Source organism: Bombus affinis, chromosome 15 (assembly GCF_024516045.1).
Source record: "Bombus affinis isolate iyBomAffi1 chromosome 15, iyBomAffi1.2, whole genome shotgun sequence".
In the NCBI taxonomy this organism is placed as follows: Eukaryota; Metazoa; Arthropoda; class Insecta; order Hymenoptera; family Apidae; genus Bombus; species Bombus affinis.
The window spans coordinates 10,024,784-10,044,608 of record NC_066358.1 but is presented as its reverse complement, the minus strand read 5'-3'; the positions used below and the strand labels follow the sequence as shown (position 1 = coordinate 10,044,608).

General features: G+C 35.4%; 5 protein-coding genes across 10 annotated transcripts; 2 read left to right on the top strand and 3 right to left on the bottom strand.

The window, feature by feature from the left end:
* The first annotated feature begins 505 nt into the window (after positions 1 to 505).
* On the top strand, positions 506 to 7,301 carry LOC126925158 (ras-related and estrogen-regulated growth inhibitor). Its single transcript, XM_050740471.1, has 5 exons — positions 506 to 2,456; positions 2,540 to 2,810; positions 3,165 to 3,387; positions 3,853 to 4,039; positions 6,352 to 7,301. Exons 2-5 carry the CDS (start codon positions 2,672 to 2,674, stop codon positions 6,532 to 6,534), a joined length of 732 nt encoding a protein of 243 aa, XP_050596428.1. The 5' UTR covers positions 506 to 2,456; positions 2,540 to 2,671; the 3' UTR covers positions 6,535 to 7,301.
* Positions 7,302 to 7,991: 690 nt separating this feature from the next.
* LOC126925121 (Bardet-Biedl syndrome 2 protein homolog) lies at positions 7,992 to 11,851 on the bottom strand. Its single transcript, XM_050740388.1, has 11 exons — positions 11,484 to 11,851; positions 11,263 to 11,382; positions 10,838 to 11,026; positions 10,591 to 10,773; positions 10,271 to 10,493; positions 9,981 to 10,192; positions 9,600 to 9,770; positions 9,179 to 9,283; positions 8,740 to 9,052; positions 8,283 to 8,537; positions 7,992 to 8,207 (listed from the first exon to the last, which is right to left on the bottom strand). The coding sequence occupies exons 1-11, from the start codon at positions 11,844 to 11,846 to the stop codon at positions 8,113 to 8,115; spliced, it is 2,229 nt and encodes a 742-aa protein (XP_050596345.1). The 5' UTR covers positions 11,847 to 11,851; the 3' UTR covers positions 7,992 to 8,112.
* A 126-nt stretch (positions 11,852 to 11,977) lies between these two features.
* LOC126925161 (ER membrane protein complex subunit 10) lies at positions 11,978 to 13,411 on the bottom strand. Its single transcript, XM_050740475.1, has 4 exons — positions 12,975 to 13,411; positions 12,643 to 12,906; positions 12,290 to 12,556; positions 11,978 to 12,210 (listed from the first exon to the last, which is right to left on the bottom strand). The coding sequence occupies exons 1-4, from the start codon at positions 13,032 to 13,034 to the stop codon at positions 12,115 to 12,117; spliced, it is 687 nt and encodes a 228-aa protein (XP_050596432.1). The 5' UTR covers positions 13,035 to 13,411; the 3' UTR covers positions 11,978 to 12,114.
* Positions 13,412 to 14,722: 1,311 nt separating this feature from the next.
* On the top strand, positions 14,723 to 18,876 carry LOC126925131 (apoptosis-inducing factor 3-like). Of its 6 annotated transcripts, none has more exons than XM_050740407.1 (9): positions 14,723 to 14,881; positions 15,181 to 15,318; positions 15,383 to 15,495; positions 16,558 to 16,850; positions 16,919 to 17,255; positions 17,338 to 17,685; positions 17,780 to 17,985; positions 18,062 to 18,278; positions 18,361 to 18,876. In XM_050740407.1, the coding sequence occupies exons 3-9, from the start codon at positions 15,423 to 15,425 to the stop codon at positions 18,618 to 18,620; spliced, it is 1,734 nt and encodes a 577-aa protein (XP_050596364.1). In that variant the 5' UTR covers positions 14,723 to 14,881; positions 15,181 to 15,318; positions 15,383 to 15,422; the 3' UTR covers positions 18,621 to 18,876. The 6 variants fall into 6 exon arrangements, with proteins under 6 accessions (XP_050596364.1, XP_050596369.1, XP_050596365.1 ...); XM_050740412.1 differs by having other exon boundaries at positions 15,366 to 15,495; XM_050740408.1 differs by having other exon boundaries at positions 14,724 to 14,877.
* On the bottom strand, positions 18,758 to 19,594 carry LOC126925174 (ribosomal protein 63, mitochondrial). Its single transcript, XM_050740492.1, has 2 exons — positions 19,416 to 19,594; positions 18,758 to 19,131 (listed from the first exon to the last, which is right to left on the bottom strand). Exons 1-2 carry the CDS (start codon positions 19,472 to 19,474, stop codon positions 18,867 to 18,869), a joined length of 324 nt encoding a protein of 107 aa, XP_050596449.1. The 5' UTR covers positions 19,475 to 19,594; the 3' UTR covers positions 18,758 to 18,866.
* Positions 19,595 to 19,825: the final 231 nt, after the last annotated feature.

Below are 19,825 nucleotides of genomic sequence, written 5' to 3'. Positions count from 1 at the left end.
TGTTTGCGCGGGATATCTACTGCGTGAATGCTCCAAGATGTACAATGTGCGTTGTCTGAGAACGTTCAGTGCTAAAGATTTTCCAGTGTTTGGATGTTACACGAGTCCGTGTTTGCCCGATGCGATTCGAATGACGAAGTTTGCGATTAACGAAGATGGCTAAAAGTAGAAAACTTGAACATACGTTTCATGCGTATGTAACGTACATCGAAATATCTAGGCAGTCGATCAGCTATTCTATTTAAGCCTTTGTCATCGAATGTCTCCACAACGGCGGCAATTATTGGTTCGAGTATTTACAGTCTGCTTCGACTAGTTGATAGTGCTACCGGAATAATACACCGACCGCAAGGGGTTAACAATCCTCGATATTTAACGATAGATAGCTCTAATTGTACGTTCAACGCGATTTATTCGTGTTACGTGCTAATTTTCTACAAAGTATACATTTCCAGTATATATCTTGAAACTTCTAGCTAGTACGTTGCAAATTAATATAATCGCGGTAGTCGTATCTTGTCACGGTTCTAATAAAATTTGAACATGTCTTATGCAGGGTGTCCGATAACGTGTGCTATAACCGGGTGGAGGATGACTTTACGCGAAAGACTAAGTCGCTTCGTTTCTGAGAAAATCGAGTTTAAAACTTTCTCGAGTATACATAAACTTGGCTAAATCTGCACTGAACGAAGGTAAATACGATCGACAATGGTTTAAACTGCGCATGAAAATAAGTCAAAAATGTGGAATACAATTTCTTCATAGGATGCGTTGTTTTCGAGAAAAATAAATTTGAAAGTGTATCATGCGCGTGCGTTGGATCAGTTCTTAAACAAACTTTATTTTCTTGAAAACGAGGCCTTAAATCTTTTACTCGTTATTCGTATCAAATCGATACGTAGCCAAATTTAAGTATACTCGACGAATCTTCAAACTCGATTTTCTCAGAGTAGAATCGTTTGTACCAGTAATTACAGGACAGGCTTAAGGACAGGCATAGCCAAAGACTCAGCGTTCGGACTGTCGATATTTCCAGATTTTCAACATTCTCGTCAATATTGACAAATATCGATAGTCTGAACGTGTCTTCGCGGTTTTCTAGGGTAAATGTTTAAAACTGTTTTATATGGTAACTATTGGAATTACCACACGAAACGGCGGTGGGAAATCGAAACGCCAGTGAGTCACTGATTCTGTACAGTCGTTCCAACATTCGCGCGGGACGGCGCAACGAGAGCGATAAAAGGCCAGCCGCCTCGCGTCTCTTACATAAAAGTAATAACAACTGTTGGACGCGTGCCGGTCTCTTGGGCCAGTAGCCAGGTCGTAGTAGAGGATCGTGCGGCTGAGGCGGGTGCAGCCGCCGCGATGTCCGGTTTTATTCCATCCAGGAGGAGGGCCGCGAATTGCGAAACCAGCTGTTCGAACGTTTGACCCAGCGACACTGATATCGCGTATCTTGATTAAGCCAGTATGTAACGACCTTTGCATTCCCCGATATCCTGCCACCACGTGAACTCACTGACCGAGAAAGTTTGAAAATGGAATTCACGTGCGTCCCTCGAAACTTCCTGGACGATTTAACGTCCCTCGATCCATTTGTGACAGTTTCGCTGATGGAGCACGAGAAAATCGAAGTGACAGCGACAAGTAAATTAGCGAGTTACACAGGCTGTCTCGGTGATCATGATCCGCCGATCGATAAGAAAGTGATTCCATGAAAAAATAAACGGATGATGTGAAATAAAAGGTTTTTTACGCCGTGCTTCGTCGTCGATGAAATTCAATTTGAAAATTTACTTAGTATGTGTGAACGAAATGAATTACTGACCAGGTCGAAGCAGGTAATACTCGGCAGATTATTCTACGTGTGAAAACGAGTGAAAAACGTGGAATAAAATTTGTTCGTTTAAGCATATTCCGTTCAAGCGTACACTGACATTTTAACTTTCTTAATACGAGATTCCTAGCAACGTATTGGATAATAATCTTGAAGCAGAATCCCAACCGCGTGCACGCACGAAATCGTATGATCCCTGTGTAACCGTATTACCCAAATAATTGGTTATCGAGCGAATTCGGTATTCCAGATTTGATAAACGTTCTATTTTGAACGTTGTCTGTGTCCCGGACTCGGTTCGAGCAAAAATAAAAGTAATAAATTAGAAACCAACTTCTGGGAACAGCAGACATCGGATAAATCAATGAGATTCGTTCCTTTACGAAACGAATTGCTTATCAGCGCCTGTAAAAGAACAAGAGAGTGTATTATAATTGGCAATTGAATAAATCGAAGGATCTACACGGATATATCGATTTAATAAGCAGTAAGATAATATGAGAAAAAAGAATAAAATAAAATAAAATATAGAATGCAGAACGTGATATAAAAATAATTAGCAATTACAAAAGAGAGAGAGAGAGAGAGAAACCGGTTAACGGAAGAGCTGATGAAGGTAAATAGAAAACACGATCAAACACGGAGTGACAGAGAGTGGGATTTACGATCAAATTAAAACGAATATCGTTCGTTTACCAGTTTGCGGATCGATCGGAGGAAAAGGTAGCACGAAGAATGCGTGCATAAACACGTCTATTAAATATCAGCGGGAAAAAGAGAGGCTTCATAATCGATGAGACACCCCAGAGGGAATTCAGTGACAGTTAAGTCATGGAGAGATTCAGTCCGCCAGCAACGTCGTTGAGGAAGAGAATTAGCCCTCCGATAGCTTGGAATCTCGGCCTTACTAGCAGGGATCCGAGAATTGTCAAAGTAATCCTACTGGGACATCAAGGCGTCGGTAAAACCGGTAAGGATCCAATTTAAAAATTATAATATTTCAAATATCTCGAGATACTTTGCAAGTAATTGACATTGATATTCGAGTTGTCGGATTTTCAAATTCCCAAAGCTTTTATTTCCTAAAATCTTGTTGTGGCTGTAAATCGTTAAACATCTTCGAATTTCCAAATAATCTAAATTATCGAACTCTCGACTTTTCAAATCTCCGAATTGCCAGATATCCGAATTTTTAAATTTTCAAATTCCTAAATTTCTGATTTCTCGAGTTTCCAAATCTTCAAACGTTCGAGGCTTCCGCGTGAGATCAATATTACGCGATGATTCTATCTTTGGCAAACACTAACGTATCGACAATCGATAGCCCTGGCAGTGCGATTCGCGACCAAACGGTATATAGGAGAGTACGATTGTTCTATCGAGAGGGTTTACAAAGTGGACAGTTTCCTGGATGCGGCGTGGGAGATAACCGATCCCCCAGGATATCTACCACCTCCGTCCGAACTGAAATTACGGTGGGCAGATGCTATCGTTCTCGTTTACTCGGTGTCGGATCGTGTCAGCTTCGACGAAACATCTCGTCTTCGGTAAGAAAATTTATTAATCGCTCCGATTGGAACAACGCTGATTGGAATAACGGTGTTTAGTCTGTATAACGTTTCTATTAATAAAGAAGCGTAATGAATTAACGATCAAAGAAGGGGAATATAATTTGTCAAGTGACGTGCGAATATACTAATGAACATAATTAGCTATTTTTAAATCGTTAATCGTTACATTACACAGGATACGTCAGAACGTATCTTTTTTACAAATTCTCAAGGAATTTTCGAAAGATATTACTTCTTCTTTACAACCTTTCTTCTACGATAAATATTTGTTTAATATTATATTCTATTAAATATTTGCAATGAACGTTCGTTCCGAATTAAGAAAGCATTTTTATCACATCTCACTGTTTATATTACGTGTCATAAATATATTTTTAAATATCTACAATTCTGTCTGGTAAAAATGTACAATTAGTATTTCTTACCCGATATTTATTTTAGATTTCTAGTATCACACGCGAGGAAAACTAGAAAGGTTCCACCGATAGTAATCCTGATAGCAAATAAAGCAGATTTAACGTACACTCCTGGTGAAAGGGTAGTTTCTACGGCAGAAGGGCGTCAAAGAGCGGAAGAGATCGAGGCCCACGCGTTTCATGAAATTTCCGTCAGAGAATCTGTCGAACAGGTAACATTAATACCAACATTTTTATTTTCTTGCCATGAAAATAATTATTCGTATACCGAGCACCCTTCGTCTTGGCCTTTACCTTCCATAATTAGATGCGTAGTAATAATAGATCCATTGCCAATGCTGCGTCGATGCGCTTTAACCTGACCTCGAAAAAGACATAATACCGCGTCGATGACATTTTCCATGTTAGAAATGTTACGGACCAACGTGTAGCAACGTTATTTTTATAAAAAATACCGCTTTGTATCTTTAAATCTTTAACCATGCAAATTACAAAGCGTAACATTACGCGATATCGACTCTGCAAGTCGACGATACGACGACAACGGAAAATAAAATAACGACAACGGAAAAATAAAAAGCGGAAAATTGTGCAAATGCACGTTTAGAAGAGTCAGTAGTCGTTGACACGGCATTGCGTGGTGCGGCGTTGCATCTCACGTTATTACGATAAAAACACGAGCTTTTGACGTAACACTGACATTGACTCTTTTGCCATACTTTTAACCTTAGGTGGCAAGGACTAAGTCACAGACCATCCGACCTGTAAATTACTATCTATGCTATTCATAAGGTAAACAATTACGAGATAACAAATTCATTGCACAAATGCCACTTCGTTTCGTAACGATCTTTCCTCCAAGCGATATACCATTTTTAAAATTCTGTTTAACAAACCCTGGAAAATAAATTCATAAACTTCAATTTACGACGTGTTGTTTTCATTTTCAATTATGTCGTATTCAAATTCTCCTATAATCGTAAAATGAAATTAGTACGAGGAAGTCGACGAAAATATATACTTATCGTGTTTTTCTTCTGTAATCTTCGTTCGATCAAATGGATCGATAAATTCAAAATCTACGATATAATCTGATATACATATCTGTTATACGAATTCATTCGAAACATCTTCGAAAATTCCTTTTCTTCCTCGAACGATGGAGGGTCACAATCGTGCACTTTCTTCGTTTTCGAAAATTTGGTAGAGAGCCAGCCAGACACAACACCACGTCATCCGACACGAAAGCTTCGGCAGACAAGCGTTTGATATCTCGACGAGTTGAATATTCGTGGAGTCTCGTACGCGACGATATGACATTGAGATCGTTGACGTAACGTCACACGTCACCGATCGCGAAAGAAAGCCCCCGTCGATCGGAAATCTCAGCTGGAGTTCTGCTATTACTCGTCTATTTCAATCGCGAAAGAACGCAGAGAGAAAGAGAAAGAGAGAACCAAGAGGTTGGCGAATAGATCGCTTTGTCACGATCGATCCCGCGGTCGAGCCTAATCGCCAGCCTCGTTATTTTTCTAAAACGATTGTTTACTTCTCCGGGAAACCGGTCATGGCGTTTACGCGTGATCGCAGAGTGGTAAACAAAATCTGTATCGTGGAGCGAGCGGAACGCGGGCGATACGGCGGCCATCTCGAAACGATCGTTCCAGCGTTATCGGTATCGTAAACGTGCCTATCGTAATTAAGCATTTGTTTCACAATTAATTATGTGTACTAGGTGGAAACGATATACGATATCGGTATGAGTATCGAGGACTGAGCTTCGAATTTATTCTGATACGTTTCGAAGGTGGGAACACGTCTGAAATCGTTTCAGCCCTGAAGAAGCGAACCTTAACGTTCGAGAAACGTCGGAACGAAACGCAACGCGCTATTAAAGATCGATCGAAACTCGAAGAACCACGAATAACTCGTGTAACGATCACGATGACGGTTTAGAGTCTAAAATATATTACGTATGCTGTACGAAACATCTCGAAATTTCGTTAACGCTCTAACGAGACTATCGTGACTATATTTGGCGAATCACGATATCGTGTAACGAATATATTTTATTTATTTATTTTATTTTATTCTTGCCTCTCGGCACTCTGAATGGTTTCCATGGTTCTTCCGCTTTACCACAGTGCGTCATCTCAACGCCATACAACGATAATATTCTTCTCTTACGCTATGACACTTAGTATAATAAATATAGAAACAGACCAAAATTATGTTACGATCCAATGGACGATACCATATGTTCTTCTTTGAAAGAATTTCAGGTAGAAGTACGAGCAAGGAAAGGTAAAAAGAAGGGGGTCTATAACTTGTTCTACGCGTGTCGCAAACTGTTACACACAAGCACGAATGAAAAAGTGATACGAGCGATAATGAGACTGGTTTTAAACGTACTTTATGAGAGAAAAATATATATCAAATATAATCGTCATAGCGGTTGAGCAGATAATCCCGCGAGGTTACGTAACGATAGCAGCGGACTGACTCGATTATTTTTATTCGACAGGTCATGGCCGTTTTTACCGACATCTCCAAGCTGTTGACGGAATTGCCGGGCAATTCTGGCCAGCAAACAAATTCCTTCAGGGTGAGAGCCTCCACTGATGGCACCTTGGACGCTCTTCGACGCCCCTCGCCTGTTCCCCTCAAACGAAGATTCAGCATTTCCGTTCGAGGAACCCTTCATTAAGCGAAGACCAGCTTAGAGCTAAAAACTATGCGCTCTGTAACAAAGCTGTTGTTCTAATCCTTCGAGTTTCGAGAAATATCGACTGTTCGTTGTCAATTTGTAATATCGTGATCGTTTATTGTAAAATATCGTAAAGGCGTATTTTGTTCATTTTTAGAAATATTTTAGTATTCACTTTGAGAAATATTTTTTACAATCTTTTCACGCGTTGCGATATATTTTTAGATTTTAAACTTTTAAACTATATTTTTAGATTATTAGATAACATGTTTGTGGTCCTAGTCTGTTCCGAGTGAACTGCAATGTGCGCTATTGAAACATGATCAAAAGCCAAAGAACCACAAATATGTCAGTGAGAGATATTTTTGGACTGCTTTATCTTTGGGTTTAACACAATTTATTAAAAATGCACTATCAGCAAATATGGAGTTTCGAATCGCTATATGTTTCATAGAAATAAAAAATTTAAAGAAAAATCTGCTGATTAAGCAGTAAATAAGCGATCGATAAATTCCCTTTAATACCTCAAATATTTCTCTTACATGTGATATTAATGTATTTAAATTATTGCTGGTATTCGTTCTGTAAATTATATCGATGTTAAAAAATTCAGTGAAATAAAATTTGCACAATAATTATTTCCTAAAAATAAGTATGAATTATTGATTATTCGAGTTACGATTAAGTTATATTTAATGCATATTTAATTGTAAAGATTATTGTATAATTTCTCAAATTCAATCAATAAATAGATTTTCTAAAGCTAATTCGAATGTCGTATCTTTGATCTTTAACTCTGTAATTTTGATTTCATCTTTAGCTCACTCTCCTTGTAATTTTCATGAGTTGGAATATGTAAAAGGTCAAAAATTCAGAAAAATTTCATAATCATCGAGGATATGAATAAACGAAATTAAAAAATAAATAAACAAGGCAATGCATGTAAACACTCAAAAATCCTGAGAATTTGAGGTCATTTTTTAGAACTTTGGCAAAATTACGCTACTCCCTACGCTATATCTGCTGATATAAAATCGTAAAATCGCTCCAAAGTTTTGGCGAAATCTCGAAAACTGCAACCTCGAAAAATTCCTGGAATATGACGTCATTTGCGAGACTCGCGGCAATTTTTCCTATCTGCCACGAATTTCTCCAACTAATTTGAACCACGACCAGAGCTATTTGTCGAGTTTTGAGCTTCAGAACTTTGCTTTAAAGTTCCTCCACTTTGGTTCTCGTTAATTAACAGGCGGCACGATGCGATGACCAGTCCTCAAAATAGCTGTCCTCGAAACTCCCATTTTAAGCCAGTCTTGTTGGAGGAATCAGATAAAAATCCGTCCATCGAGCGTCTCGAATATTCGAACGAGTATGTGGATACGAATGTGTCGATTCAACAAACGTCATTTTAGCCAAGCCAGAATTTTCATCCCAGTCTTTGCACACTAACGGATATATTTTATGTAGTTCTAATAATCGTTTATTAATCTTTTTGACAAGCTCTTTTGGGGCCACCATAGCGTTCCGGGGCCCAACGCTTACAGTGATATCAGCGTCAAGGTAAATTCGCCCCTGAATTCATCCATGTCTTATTGCCAGCGTGAGAGCCTTCGGATTCTCGTCCTGGATCGCTGCTCTACAACGGGCTATCGTGTTTGAGGCACTTTTCCCAACTAGTAATACAAATTTTAATAACGCTTTATTTTTCGCAAATGGAAAATAAGTAAAAGTAGGATAAAAAATATCACCTCTTAATCTAGCTGCACGTTGCACTCCGAGATTTAATTCTTTTAAATTCGCCGTGAGTTCTCTATAACTCTTCATTCTGATTTCATGTTCCCTGATCAGATCGACATTAACATTTTTCAATTGTACGAGTCTCTTTCTCATTTCATCGATATTCTCGAGAATTCTTGCATCCTCCAATCGAATTATAATATTTTTCAGTAAAACTGTTTCATTAGCTGCCTCTGCTTGCAATCTGGTATCGATCTCCTTTAACTCTGCGATAAATAAATAAATTATCCTCCGATATTCTCGGAAAGCCATAAAATATATCTTTTCTTATCGTTGGACCGCGGATTTCTACGCATTTATGGGAAATTTGAAGATGCAAAAATGCTTATGTTCCATCTTTTTAATTATATTTATGAAAATACGAATCTGCATCAATATATTCGCAATCTAATTATTACTTTGAGTCACCTTTGACGTGTTCCAAGGCGTCCAACATCTTCTTCTCTTCAGCCGGAAATGAAACTTCGGAAGAAAGCTCTCTAAGGCCCAAGTACAAGGCTAACGACTGAATAATGTCGCCGGCAAATGTAGAATCTTCCGTTTGAACGGTTACTTTTCCCGTTGCGTCTGACATGAAACAATGAATCTTGTTGTCTCTCATGCCGCGAAGCCACATCTCAATACCTCCGTTGTTTGGTTTGTCCTCCTTAATTTCGAACTCTTCCGGAAGAATGAGACTTTGATTCAACCAAAGAGCGATTCTTTGAGGTCTCTCCGCAAACTGATTAACCAAAAATAATAGATATACTGTATAGCAGCGGTGATAATTACTCGAAGGATGCGTAGATAAGTTAAAAAATAAGCAAATGAAAATAAATGTGAATTTTCAACAAATTAAAACTAATACCTCAGCTGTGACGCTATTTTTCGCAAAGTCCTCCGCAATTTGCGCAGGCCGTTCGATGATCTGGTACATGCAAAATCTAGGCAATTGGCGCGTCATTTCGAACACCTTAAACGGAGTAAAGAAATCAGAATAGAAATTGGGACAAACTTGTTTTATATATCGAAATAAAATTTCCAATGAAACTTCACTCGTCTGAATTTGTCGGGCAATAAACAGTTTATACGTGTAATATAATAGGAGCTCATCGACTATCCATTATCTTTTGTTCGCATGATAGGAGCTCGCGTTTGGGTAAATGAATTCAACCAGCAAAAGTTCAGTTAACCGGGCACTAAAATTTCGTTCGGATAAATGAAATTCTGCTGTACTAGAATACTGTGCAGTAAAATGTTTTGTAAATGCCCCTTGCTTTATATGGTACCTGTAACAAATCCGCAGCAGCTGGACCAACGCATACTTTAACGTGCATATCGACAGGGGCATTCTTCGGAGGACGAAGCTCTATTTCCAGCTCCCCCTTAGGTCTGCTGGGATGGACAACGAGAGTTTCGCCTTCGAACACTCCTTCGGTGAAAACTATCGCGCAATACATCTTGGGCAGAGTAAATGTACGACAGTATTAAAATTTATTTCATCTAAAAATGATGAAAGTGTGTATCTTTTACGTTTGATGCTGCAAATATGAGAAATTTTATAAAGATAAAGAAATAATTGTTTTATTTTTATTTTATCGTACTGTGAAAGCGTTAAAGAACATTTCAAAAAGACAAAAATTGGTTTATGCAAGAACCGATCGACTTACAAAAAGACCAGGTCCAGACGCAAGGGCAACACGAGCCGCACCATTGCAGGTCATCAAGCTCACTGCCAATTTCGTTCCATGGAACATATTCGGAACAGACGCGGCCCTCTGCCTAAGCTCCATTTGGAGGATCTGCCTTTTCGCCAATAAATCGCGCATTGCCTCGCCAGGTTCTGGAGTATCCATCGCGGAACCGGAACCATAGCCGCGCACTAAAATATAATTTGAAAAATCTTCCTGTCAATCTTTTTAGTCTATCACTGTATGCGTATATACATATTCTATTCTACCTTCGCCAATAGAAGACACTACGACTAAATCAGATTTGCCGATTCTCCTGTAATCAGCTTCCACGATTCCAGCTATTCCGGCGGATAATTGAATTTTAAAAATTACTTCACCGCTATTGCATGACCTTGCGTCTACTTTTCCATTATTCCAACCAGTTATGACTTCCGGTGCACCGTCTCCGTTCAAATCAAAGCTCCTCGTGACCACCACCCGGTGCTTCGACTGAAAAATTTATGAAAACGAACGTTCCTACGACCTAAATTCAATCATCGTATATCGATTCCTTTCTTGGTACTTATATTCTGCGATTTAGAGTGACCTTGACACGCCATAGTCTTTGAGTCATTTCATAGACACCAAGAGTCCCATTTCCTACTGAATAAACGAATCTTCTATTAGGTAGGCCGGTTAGAGTGGTAATCGAAGCTGTTTCTTTAGCTTCCCAGAGCAGATTGTCTTTCTTGTACACCTTTATTTCGAAATCTCTGGTCCCAATGACCAACTAAATATTGTTTGTATTTATTAGAGAATGATTTTTATTAGATTTATTTCCTATTACAATTTACCTCGTTTTCGTCATCTCCATCGAAGTCAAAAACAGCTAATGAAGTTACAATACCTCCTAGTACTGTCCAAAATATCTCTGTGCCTTGTGAGTCTAAAACTGTTATCGAACTATTGCCACCAACGATTGCAACTTGATTTGGAAGCCAACTCAATTTACCAACGATTATACATCTTGCACCATCAGACATCTAATAAAAACAATATAATTTATTTGAGTTTTAGTATGATAAGTAAACTTCGGATTTTTATGCAAATTTACATATATCCAGGCAACCTAAGAAGCCTAAGCACAAATCATCCATTAAATATTATAACAAGTAATATACTTCGTATATTTTATATATTTTTGCATATTATATACATTTTATGCACCTTTAAATTTCAAATGAATGCATAAATATCTGTAGTCTAATAATTGCAGTACCTCTTTGTAAAAAGCATCAGAGTTGTCTTCTATGTGATAGGCCAAAATATGAGATGCAGTTCCAATTAGAAGAATATCTCTCTCGTCATCACTAAGTCGACCAGTGCATAATGCTGTAATCTAATAATATACATATTTATATATACAATACAATATATTGATTAATTTGTAGTAGAAGTTAGTTTTTATTAGTATTTTTATAATTATTTAATTAATTATACCTCAGTTCCTATCTGAAGTTCCGCGAGTTCTCCGCTCCAAGATATTTTTCTATCGGATTGTTCGTGATCTTGGCCGGTTATTTGTGGTTGCCTATGAGGGCTGTGTACCAAAATATTTCCACCATAAGTTGCAGCCGCTAGGCAAGCATGAGAACCATCGAATTTACCGGAAGTTACAAGGCCAGGTTCCACATGTTTTTGAATATTTAGAGAAAATGCTGCCATTTTAAGGTCAGCTTGAGTGGTTGCACATATTCTAATACATAATGGTAACAGTTTGTGGCCTTGTTCATTGGGTGGAAGATTATTGATCTTTCCCTGCCTTACCTGTCTGAACTTTACCTGGTATACTAAACTGTACATATAGGAAGATTATATAACAGCTAACTTTCACAAGTATTATAGCACTCTAATGTATGTACATTGCATTATAAACAATTTTTGTTCTACATGTTATTAGTTAGAATGATAAAACAAAGGATAAACAAAAAAAATGTAATTAAATCATAGAATTTATTCAGGAAAAGATACAATCATAGTTTTTATAACTATAATTATGAAAGTACATTACAAGTTTATAAATAAACGGTTCCCTCACAAACACTCTTCGAAGCACCACATACACTTTATGTTACTGTCTTTGGGCACTTCCTCCTGCACCCCCAGCTTCTGGATTTGTTGCGGATGATAGAACAACAAAGATTAATGCAGGGACGATGTACATCCACTGAAATTCAAAGCAATAATATATAAACTGAATTTGAAAAAATTAAATATACAAACATTGTTTAAAACAAAAAACCTACATATCTTGCAAGGAAAGATCTGTTATCTTTTGCATCTCCTCTTTCTCTTGCTTCTCTTTCACGTTCAAGTTTCTGAATATATGTAGCAGTGTCTGGAACTGGTCCACCATCAGGATACTTAACGATAATGTTGGTTGTCCACATATTTGTAAATGGATTTTTTGTACTACAAGGACCAGGCGACGATACACTCACAACTATTGGCTCAGCTGCGCTATCCAGCCAAATTGTTATAACATCTTCAAGATCAGAACCAAGAAGATAACACTATGCATGGAGAAAACATTATAAGTCGTATATATAGATATATATGTATATATAAAGTGAAAGTATAGTCAGAGGAATAAGATTACCGCAGGTACAGAAGTTAAAAATGTTATTTCATTCCCTGAAGAGGTCCGAGCTACTGCTTTAAGTCTGTATTTGCCATCATGTCTAGCAAGGTTTTTTAATTCGTTTATATGAGATTGTAACAATCCATTTTGTCCAACAACAGAAGCACCACTACGAACACTTGACACTGTGACGTTACCTCGTTCTATAAAAATGGGCTCTGGCTCGTCGTTAAATGCGTGCCATAATCGTAATTGTAACCAGCCGTCATAATCGAGTTCGCTCTAAAATTTTAATAGCTGTTTAAAACACGATAAAATATCAAATATAAAAATTTGGAAGGTATACTAACCCCACGAGCTAAAGATGATACGCTGACTAACAAACTTATAAAGATATATATCGTTTGCATTATTAAAATTATTTATTTTCTACGACGTATAAGAAAATCAAACCAATCTCATTTTATAACATTAATGTATTTTACAATTTATTTATCGAATAATACTAATGGAATGTGCGAATTTTTGCACTATGGTGCAAGTGCTTTGACAGTCAGTCTACTAACGTTTGATAGGTTTAGATATTTATAACCTTAGCATCTACTAATTAGTTTTACTGAATATTCTGTTGAAATTGTTTCGAATTTGTTATCGGATTTTATTTCTCTAAATTTATTTTAAAAGCTCATTGGATTTTAAAATTAGGCTGTGCATGACAGCGTAATTGTTTCTGCTATTTCTATTTTTATTGGCTAGTTTCTAGTATATATTTATAAAGTTTATATATTTCAACAAAGTACTATACTTTCCTCGCCAATCATATTATGTATACTGAATAGCGTACAATATTACTATTATAATTCTATAGTGATTTTTCTCTAACTTACTATATTAGTGATTTAGTATATGTTACACGCAGTATTGCTTTTTACAATATACTTCGAACAAAATTATAAGACCATTTTATAAAATATTTAATTGCTGGAAGTAATGAAACCGAGTTTGTATTACTTTTATGCATTAAAAAGAAATAGGTTCATCTAAATTTTAAAGAATATAAAAATCATATCATAGTGAATATCATGTACGAACACATCGTCTAAATTATGAGCGACACTCATAGTCCAGTCTTGTGATCTGTCATGATGTCAACACGTATATAATATATCCTAGGAAAAACCACGATCGTATAAATTGCTTCCGATATTCATATACAAACGCCTAGGGAATACCGTCCAAAAATTAAGTCATGTCTAGTTGTGAAAAATCAACATGGAAGACAAGAAAGTTCTTATTCTGCGCATGCGTGACATGTTATGAATGTTCAGACAGAACAGATTCATTATACTCGTCTCTGTCTATTTCGCAAGAATACGGATTTTGTTGACCTTCTATGATAATTTTACAATTAGACACAAAATCATATAAAATTATCAAGAAAGTCGTATAAATAAAATTATTCATTTCTGTAGAACTTAAAATCTTTATTTAGATATTTCCCACACTCGGACGAATAAAGCGGTCGACGTTCCATGGGCGCCAATCCATCTTCCTATTTCCCGAAAATTCACTATATTTTTGTAACAATAGGAATTGAAGTCCTGCTAATTGTGGAAGCAGTTTCGGATTTCACAAAGTTACTGCGTAACGACATGATAATGTTGTTAATTTTAAAAGATAATATTTCGAATCTAGGGACTACTATCAAATTAGCTTCTGGATTAAAACATTATCTGTAATACAAAAAACGCGAAAACCGATTCAAAAACCTCCATGAACAGATCTAAGGTTTTTATCATTAATTCTTCCGAACGTAGGTGTTACTCCTGTAACGGAGTGAAATATTGCACAACGATTACCCTTCTAGGAAAAGTAGATATACCGACTCGAGTCGAAAAATGTAATTAAATGTAGGCGCTGTGGAAAATTGAGGCATACGGAAGCTCGTTGTTATAGGAAATATAGACTAAATGAACGGAATGTAATACAGATGCAAGTTACTGCTGTTCCTGATAATCAACGTTTAAATTCGATAGGCGTTCCGCGGAAAAGCGCCTTTAGCTGTCGACTCCTTCACATCTGTTGCAAGCTAATCTATATTATATCGTTTGTTCGTGCCATATCGCATATGCGCAACATCGCTTTATACGAAAATCGATTTCAACTTTCCTTTAAAAGCGAAAATGAATGCTCTCTGAATCATTGCAACAAGTTGCCGTTAGTCATAATGTGTCGAATGAAGTTGAAATGATAGTATGTTCGTATCCTTTTCTTGAAACTAACAGCTTATATATTATAATAATTAAATTTATTTTACGAACTCAGAAAATATATTAAACAAATACTAAACCGCTATATTGTATAAATAAAAACTGTTATATAATATTAATGATAAAATATTTATATTTCAGATAATTAAAAGTTGGTTTTTAATATTTTTTTAAAAATATAATCAAAGCAATAACATTTAATCTAAAGTTCTCTTTAAATTAAATACTTAATATATTATGCGAACGAACTATCGATAATCTCTTAATGTACTACAATTTTTAACAGGTTTTAAAATAACTTCGTCGAAGTAGTGTCTTGATAACTTTTGATCTATTGTTCCACGAATAAGTGAAAGTTTATCTAAAATAGTTTACCAGTAGTAACACAAGGTCGATCGCCGTAGTTGAAACTGTCTTTAGCGATGTAAGTATAAGTAATTGTAGGAATCGAAGTAGTCAGATGATTTATAGATACCACGATAACGCAGTTGGGATACCGTCCGTGAGTGGCATTACTTGAACGCACAAATGGGTGGAAATAATTGTAAAGGACTTCTTCCAGGGAGCTCTAATGCTACGTCAAACACATCCGCCAAGACAGGTGAAAACTACATATCTTTTTTTCTCAAGTTATAGATTCATAATTATATATGACATTATTCAATAATATATGGGATTTTATATTGGTGTTTCTATTTATTCGATGCATACCAAGAGACAAAGTTTCCTTATAGCAACAAGGAAAATTTTAACTTGGAATATTTTAATAGAGAATTTTTTCTTATTATCTACATTTAATTTAAGCAATTTATATATGAAATTCTAACTGTCGTGATTTATATATGTAAATAATTTAAATAAATATACATAGTTACTACCAGAATATCGACTTTTCTCTCGTATACGATAAATGTAATTAATGATGGGTTTTTACGTTCGATAATAAATGATTACGGATATCAGATAACACATCCAACATATCTAATCATATTTCCGCATGTATTAACATGTTTAAAAAACTAGACACGATAATTTGTTGCAATACATTAAAATAAGTTAGAATGCATTGCATGTGTTACAATATCTTGTTTTGCAACATCAATGGTTTTATGTATGCGTGTACTTGAAGAAACCTTCGAATAGTTTCACTATACTTCTCTTTATGACAAAAAGTCCACTTTAAAGTTACAATTCATTTAATGACTAATCTATAAATGTTTAAGTAACATTGACGAATAGTTGCGGTGAATAATAGCAGAACGACTTGACAGTATGCGCTTATTCATTGCGAAACAATGTACGAAACTATCGTTTAACTCGATATTTCACGTTGGTGGGAAAATAAATAACGGAAGAATGTCAGAATTAGAGAAAAGGAAAATTCACATTTGCAGTGAGTGTAATAAAGAAATTGAAGATATTAGGCGGTCGTATAATAAAGCAAAATGTTGTTGCAGTTGTGAGTTAAGGACTTGCCATTTGCACGCAAACGTATCTAATGAAAAATCTAATGAATCTAATTTATCAATATGCAATTGTATTGACACTTGGAATATTTAAAAATATTTTACCAAATTAAATAAAAAAAAAAAAATATTAAATCTATTCCAGTTACAAATTGATATAAGTAAATGTTTTACTTGAATAATTTATATTTACTTAGGTAAACCAGAGAAGTATGACTATGTTGAAGATGTGGTGTGTAATAAAACAGATATCAAAGAAAATGAAATGAAACTGTTGCCACTTGGAGAAAGTGGGGCAAAAGTCTTGTTGATTAAACAAAAGGGGGAATTACATGCTATTGGTACAAAATGTACACACTACGGAGCATTACTTCATACAGGAGCGCTAGGAGATGGAAGAGTAAGGTGTCCATGGCATGGTGCATGTTTTAACATCAAAACAGGAGATATAGAAGATTACCCAGGATTGGACTCTTTACCATGTTACCAAGTAATTTAGTGAGCTGATATGTTTACTTTTAATCTTGATAAAATTAAATTTAAATTTTAATTAAACAGGTAAATGTGGATAATAGTGGTCTTGTACGTGTGAAAGCAAGGCGTAAGGATTTGGAATTCAATAGAAGGGTCAAGAAGATGTACGAACAAGATCCCAATAATAATACTACTGTCGTAATAGTTGGAGGTGGTCCAGCAGCTGCAACTTGTGCAGAAAGTTTGCGACAGGAAGCCTTTACAGGAAATATTATTATGGTTTGTAAAGAGAACACAGTGCCATATGATAGGGTAAAGGTATCCAAAACATTTGATATAGACATTGAAAAAGCAGTTTTGAGACCACTTTCGTTTTACAAAGAGCATAAAATTGAAACCAAACTGGGTGTAGAAGCTACAGGTAAAAAAATGAAAAAGTTAACACAAACTATCTTTCTTTTGGTATAAAATATGATCAAATTTTATGATAAAATTTATTACAGGATTAAATACAAATGACAATGTTGTTCATTTGAGTAATAATGAAAGATTAACGTACAATTATCTATTTATTTGTACTGGAAGTATGGCCAGAAAACCTGATATACCTATTAATTTATCTAATATTTATGTATTAAGAAACTACACAGACTCTCATGCTATATCCTCCAAATTATCATCAGACAAACATATTGTAATACTTGGATTAGGTTTCATTGGTATGGAAGCAGCTGCTTATTGTGTAAATAAATGTGCATCTGTTACCATCATAGGGAGGTCTAAAGTTCCATTACAAACAGTTTTTGGTACAGAAATTGGTAACAGAATCAAACGGCAGTTTGAAGAACAAGGTACTAAAGTATATCAATAATATCTAGGTACTGTACCGTATCTGATTTGTATCAAGTTAGGTAAAAAATAATCAAAAATAATTGTTCTTTCAAGGTGTTAAATTTATATTTGAACGTAATATCACACAGTTTGTTGCAAAAGATGATGACAAGAATGCTGTAGGTACAGTAGTACTTACCAGTGGTGAAGTCCTTCCTGCTGATATAGTGATCATCGGAATTGGATCTAAATTATATACAGATTGGATAAAGGATACTCCTATCAAAATGTTACAAGATGGCAGTATCATAGTGGATAAGGTAGATTGTTATTCAACAGTGGATGAATCGAAGTATCAAATTTAGGAAACTAATAAAATTCTATGTATAATTTCAGTACTTGAAAACAAATGTCGAAAACATATACGCAGGTGGTGATATAGCGTATGCACCGCTATTTGGTTCCGATGACATTTCAGCTACAATAGGTCACTATTCGTTGGCCCATTACCATGGTAAAATAGCAGCACTGAATATATGTGCTAAAACTACTGCCTTAAGTACCGTACCATTTTTCTGGACAACACTATTCGGAAAGAGTTATAGATATGTTGGTACGTTATGCTTTTACATATAATACATGTAAAAGAGAGATGGAACGTTATATCGTCACGATAATTATTGAAAATTTCACAGGATATGGAGAACCAGAGAAAGTAAGAATTTATGGTTCCCTAGAGAACTTGGAATTTTTTGCATATTACATTAAAGATGGTAAAGTTATTGCTATAAGTAGCATCGGAGCAGATCCTATAGCAGCAGATTTTGCAAATTTCCTGCACGAAGGAAACATACTAACAGAAGCGGAGGTTAATCAAGATCCATTTGGTTGGATAAGAAATAAACCAAAGGATTTAGAGACCAGATTCAAAACTGAAACTGTCGTAGATCCATGAGTTGAAAGTATATAAAAATTATTTAAATGAAATTCTCATACCAGGACCCCGATATTGAATTCTATAATGCATTTTGTATTCCTATAATCTATTTTTTTAGAATTTCTAAATAAAACCGAGCCTAACATAATACTATGTTTAGCTTTTATACAATTATATTGTAGATACATCATATATTTTTATTTAACGCAATTCTTTACGTTTAACAAAATGGCAAACAAATTGTAACTAATGAGAAAATAAATATTAATCCCAAGATTCGGATACTTTCAAATGACCTAACCGATCCATGATAGTGACTTTTCTGTTAAATTTCGCATTTGCATCTTCTCTGAATTTTGTCATCAGATTTTCAATCCTCTGTTGCTTAAGATGGCTCATATGACCATTTGATTGCTCCGTCGTAAGATAAGGATGCCTTAATATCAACATATTCGCTTCTTCCCTTTCAAGATCCCGTTTAAATTGAAAAATATCTTTCAATGTTGGTTTTTTACGTATACCGTGTTTCCTGTACAAAATATAATATTCTTGTTAATAATAGTGTTTACGATAATGCAATTGCGATAAATATAACCTTAGGTCCTAATGCTACGGTAGGAAAGACGGTTAGAAATTAATTCGTTTAAATGATACTTTTTTTGCGGCAAATAGCACCGTATTAGACACTACGTTATGTGTTTTATGCTATACTTATTAATGAATCGTCACGACATAATAAAAAAGATATGTATAGTGATCGAATAAGTAAAAGGTAACCTTAAAATTTTATCAAAATGAGTGATTTGTACATACCCACGAAATCTAAATGGGATATTATGAACTTTGTAGTAAAGTATACTCGTAATACGCATATCGAATACAATTCCCTTTTGTTTCGATATTTAATACTTAATTTTTATTTACTTTGCGTTTATGATGTACTTTCGTGATAAGTGGTTTCAGCGACACCTACATTATCCTATCTAGATATCTTACGCAATTCGCGGTCGAATTTTTGAATCATCGAAGATTTGAATTATATGTATTCAAATACGAATTTAGGATGACAAAAAGTGTATGTATCGTTCTTTAATCGATAAATCTTTCGTGAATCATTTTAGAATATTCTAAGCTATATTATTACTTTTTTATTTATATTCCTAACCCGCTTGTTAATTAAAACTTGTAATAGGTGAAAGTCAAACGCAATAATAATAACGATA